General features: G+C 43.8%; 1 protein-coding gene across 1 annotated transcript; it reads right to left on the reverse strand.

Annotated features, from left to right (window-relative positions):
* Window positions 1-1,620: 1,620 nt before the first annotated feature.
* LOC131413465 (olfactory receptor 10C1) lies at window positions 1,621-2,559 on the reverse strand. The gene has a single exon (XM_058553993.1). It carries the CDS (start codon window positions 2,557-2,559, stop codon window positions 1,621-1,623), a length of 939 nt encoding a protein of 312 aa, XP_058409976.1.
* Window positions 2,560-4,256: the final 1,697 nt, after the last annotated feature.

The following is a 4,256-nucleotide window of genomic DNA, read 5'->3' on the forward strand; positions in this document are numbered from 1 at the left end:
GAGGGATGTCATGGGGTGGGTAGAGATAAGTAGGAGGTGGAAAATAGTGCATTTAGGTATGCAGCTCTCTGCTCGTCTGCTTTAGTCTGGAGAGGAGACTTCAGATTATCAGAAGAAAAGCTGTATTACCAATCCTTTAGGCAACCCTTCCTAAATGTTGTCCCTCTCAATCGAAATCTTGATAAGTACTAAGGAGCAATAGTTTTGAGATTTTACTCATTGATAGGTGTATAGACTGTAGGGACTGGGTTGAATTCCTCTTCTGAAAATCAAGGAGCCAGACAGTTCACCTGACTCCAGGGAAGGCCATAGTGCTCCTCCATGGAGTAGAGAGTGAGGGTGCAACCATTTATTGTCTCCCTCACTTTTCATTGTTCTCTGACAATTGTATGAGAATCAAGATTATCTTCCCAACCAGACAGCAAGCACCATCTGGGCAAAATACCCACCCTGTAGTTACTTGGTACTCACCACAGTGCCAAGTAGAGCGATGGGCACATGCAAGGCCTTCAATAAATGCTTGTAAAACTCAAAGTGTTGGGAATACAAAAAAGGATGTGGATTGAACTTTTAATTATTAACGAATACTTGTCCCTCTGAGACATTTTTTTGATTAACTTAGATCATCTCGTGTCTTTGTTCTGCATGTCTTTGACTCTCCTGTACTTCCCCATTATATTCACTCTCAGTGTCCTGGTTGTCTTTGGTTTATGTCTGTGCTGGGCGGCAGTTTCCTGTAGCAGTGGTGTGTGGAGTCTCTTCCATTCTCCCTTGGGTCTCTAGGTTCCCAATGCCATTGACATTCCAAAAATACTCTTCTCTCCAAAAAGGCACCTAATACGGATATTATCCTCTGTGCTGACTTATCTGACTTGCTAATAAAAACATTTATTGAGACAATGTTTTGTCTAGATATTGAGCTTGGGTGATTTACAAGTCTATAAATCCTCACAAAAACTCAAAGAAATAGACTCTATTATTATCCCAACTTTATGGATAAAGAAATTAAGACTGGGGGAGATTATATCATTCTCCTGTGATCACACAGCTAACCAGTTGGAAGAACTAAGACGAATTAAAGTCTGACATTAAAATCTATTCTCTTAATCACTGTGTCTTAGTGGTTCCCATAAGAACTTACCTGTGTTGAAACTTTTCTGGCCCCTCCTTACTTCTTAAGGACTTCGCTCTTTGCCTGGTGATGGATATAATTAGGTATAATTATGGGTGCTAGTGTACTAGCCAGCAGTATCACTGACGAAACAAATACCTTACCTAGGATATATAAATGACAAATAACTTTAAGGACCTGGAAGTTTTATTACCTTGATAGTCTGGTGGAGATGACATTTTATAACTTTTCCTTTGTTGTCAACTTCCTCTGTTTGTAAAGTTGACCCTCCGTCTTGAATTTCTTGTTCTTACAACAGAAGGCAGCATAGAGCATGTATGTGTGTGATGGGAGTCTAAGGAGGGGTTTGGCTCCAGTAGTTCTTCGAAGGTAACAGGCCTTCTTGACAGGATGGCCCTCCCCCAAGGTGAGAACCATGCTTCCTCTCCCTTTGATCCTTGGTGATTTGGGGCTGACTGAGAATGGTAGTCATCACTGTCACCCCCTTGTCAAATCTCTGCAGGCCTTATTTTCTGGATGGTTCTCTTTAGGGCAGCCTTGATGTCACTGTTCCGCAGGCTATAGATGATAGGATTGAAGATGGGGGTAACTACAGCATAGAAGAGGGAAAGCAGAGGGTCAGTGGCTGGATCATAGCTGGCCTTAGGGCGGATGTAGATAAAGATGGCAGTGCCATAGAAGAGGGAGACCACGATCAGGTGGGAGGAGCAGGTGGAGAAGGCCTTGCGGCGGCCAGCAGCAGATGGGATCCGGAAGATAGTAGCCAAGACACGCCCATAGGAGCCCAGGATGAGGCCGAAGGGGCAGAGGATGATGAGGGCAGCGGCCAGGATAATCTGCAGTTCGTTGAGTGAGGTGTCTCCGCATACAAGCTGTAGGATGGGCTGGATCTCACAGAAGAAGTGTGGGATGGCATTGGGGCCACAGAAGGGCAAGGAGAAGATGAAGGAGGTGTGGCCGAGGCCCACCATTGCTCCACAGGCCCACGCTGACCCAGCTAGCTGTAGGCACATCCGATGGCTCAGCAGAAGAGGGTAGTGAAGGGGTTCACAGATGGCTGCATACCGGTCATAGGCCATGGCTGCCAGGAGACAACACTCTGTGGCACCAAAAAAGAGAAAGAGGAACATCTGCAGAGCACAGCCAGAGCGAGGGATGTGGCGCTGACCAGTGAGGAGGTGGTGAAGCAGCAAGGGGACGGTGACAGATGTGTAGCCAATCTCCAGGGCTGAGAGGATTCGAAGGAAGAAGTACATGGGGCACCGGAGGGCAGCATCAGCTGAGACCAGCACCACAATGAGGAGGTTGCCTGCCACCGTGAGCAGATAGATGGTGAGGAACAGAGAGAAGAGCAAGCCCTGGAGGCCAGCTAGGTGGGAGAAGCCTACAAGAATGAAGTCGGTCACCACAGACATGTTTGTGCTCATCCTGCTCACATCCCGTCTGGCTGGAGGATGAAAGAAAGGGCAAGGGAAAGTTGTAAATATGGAACTGTGAAGAGGGCAAAAGTGACCCCTTTCTGCATCTGATCAAAGCATTGGAACTGCATTTCTTTTAGAATCTCATGGTCTTTGAGGCAGGACAGCCCTGAGTCCATGCTGGCCCTCACCCACTCTTGGAAGCCGGGGTGAATGTTGGGCTCTCTAAACCTAGTTCCCTCACCTGACCTCTTCCTGATGGCGCCCACCTTTCATAAGAACACGTTGAATTCTGTTTTCAGTTTCTCCTGGGGTGAGGGTTGGATCGTTCTGGCCCCCTTTTCACTTTTTTCTCCCTTTCCCATCCTTCCCACAAGGCTGAGGATAGAATTTTCCCTCCTAGCAGACATTTTCCTGCTCAAATTCAGAATACGTTCTATGTTCAGGGCGTGGAAAATCCCATTCCAAGTCAAGGGAATTTTCTCTTGTATTCTTCTCCCTCTGGAGTCCCTCTGTTTCTATCTTTTTCTTTCCTTCTTTCACTTGTTTTCTCTTTCTTTTCCTCTCAACGTGTCTCCTCTCCAACCCAATTTTCTCCTCTTGTTTTTTTTTTTTGCCTTTTTCCAGCTCTATTGGAAATCAGATCTATTACCAATCTGTTCAGACCAGATCTATTCAGACTCTCTTCTTTTTCTATCATTTTGCCATTTCATGGTTTTCAGAAGGAGGAGGCAAGAAATTTGAAAGATCATCTCCGTCAAGCTCCTGTAGGCAGTTAAACAGTTCAGTTATTCAAAGGAGTCAGAATCTCTCTAGTTTTTAAGGATGATCAAGAAGGAGAGGATAACGCCTTTCTTGGTTGCTTATTTCTGCATTTTATAGACTCTCAAACATCATCCCCTTATACCACAACACATATACAAATCTGAAAACAACATACACGAACTCCACAAATCCACACACTAACACATTACATTTCTAAACACAAGCACGGAAAAATAAATAGCCCAATATCCTTAGGTTCCGGGTTCATCTAAGGTCATAAATAAATCATGCATTGTCTATACATACAAATATCATTACAAATAAAAATGAAAATGAAAGCACATTTAACATAAAAATATAAACACACTGAGATACTGTTAAATAGATACATAAATCCAAATTCTGTGCAAAAATATAATCATATTCAAGAACGTATGTTAAAAATACAAGCTCATACGCTGATGTATTTTTGCAGTTGAAGAGTCCTTGGTTCATTCCACCTTAGTGCGTCTTTCAGTGTTTTCCAGGAGACATTACCTGAATAATGTCTTTCTATTTGGAGAAATAACCAGTGATATAGGCAGATGGTGTTTGATGACTTGCTTATTTTCTCCTTTCTCTACCTAGTGGATCCCTCATGGGGAAGGTACTCTTAGATTTGATCTCTTCTTAATGTCTCTGGGGACCTGAGTCTCCAAGCATATTTGACTTTCCAATGGGGAGAGCTCTTCACATAACCAATTAATCTGTTGTTTTGGAGTTTGCTTCTTAGATCCCAAAAAGCGTAGGGTGACCTGTTAAGAACATTGCAGAGAAAACGTCCAGGGCTGTTGTTTCTCTTAGCTCTCCCATAATGTCTCTGGTCAACCACTTTTATTTTCTTCTCCTTTCTCATGATTTTCTTCATTTCATTACTGTAGGTGTCCTATACACTTACGAAA

Source organism: Diceros bicornis, chromosome 14 (assembly GCF_020826845.1).
Source record: "Diceros bicornis minor isolate mBicDic1 chromosome 14, mDicBic1.mat.cur, whole genome shotgun sequence".
Lineage (NCBI taxonomy): Eukaryota > Metazoa > Chordata > Mammalia > Perissodactyla > Rhinocerotidae > Diceros > Diceros bicornis.

What these genes read in the sequence shown, in the direction of transcription:
- LOC131413465 (XM_058553993.1), bottom strand. Translation starts at nt 2,559, where the DNA reads ATGAGCACAAACATGTCTGTGGTGACCGACTTCATTCTTGTAGGCTTC.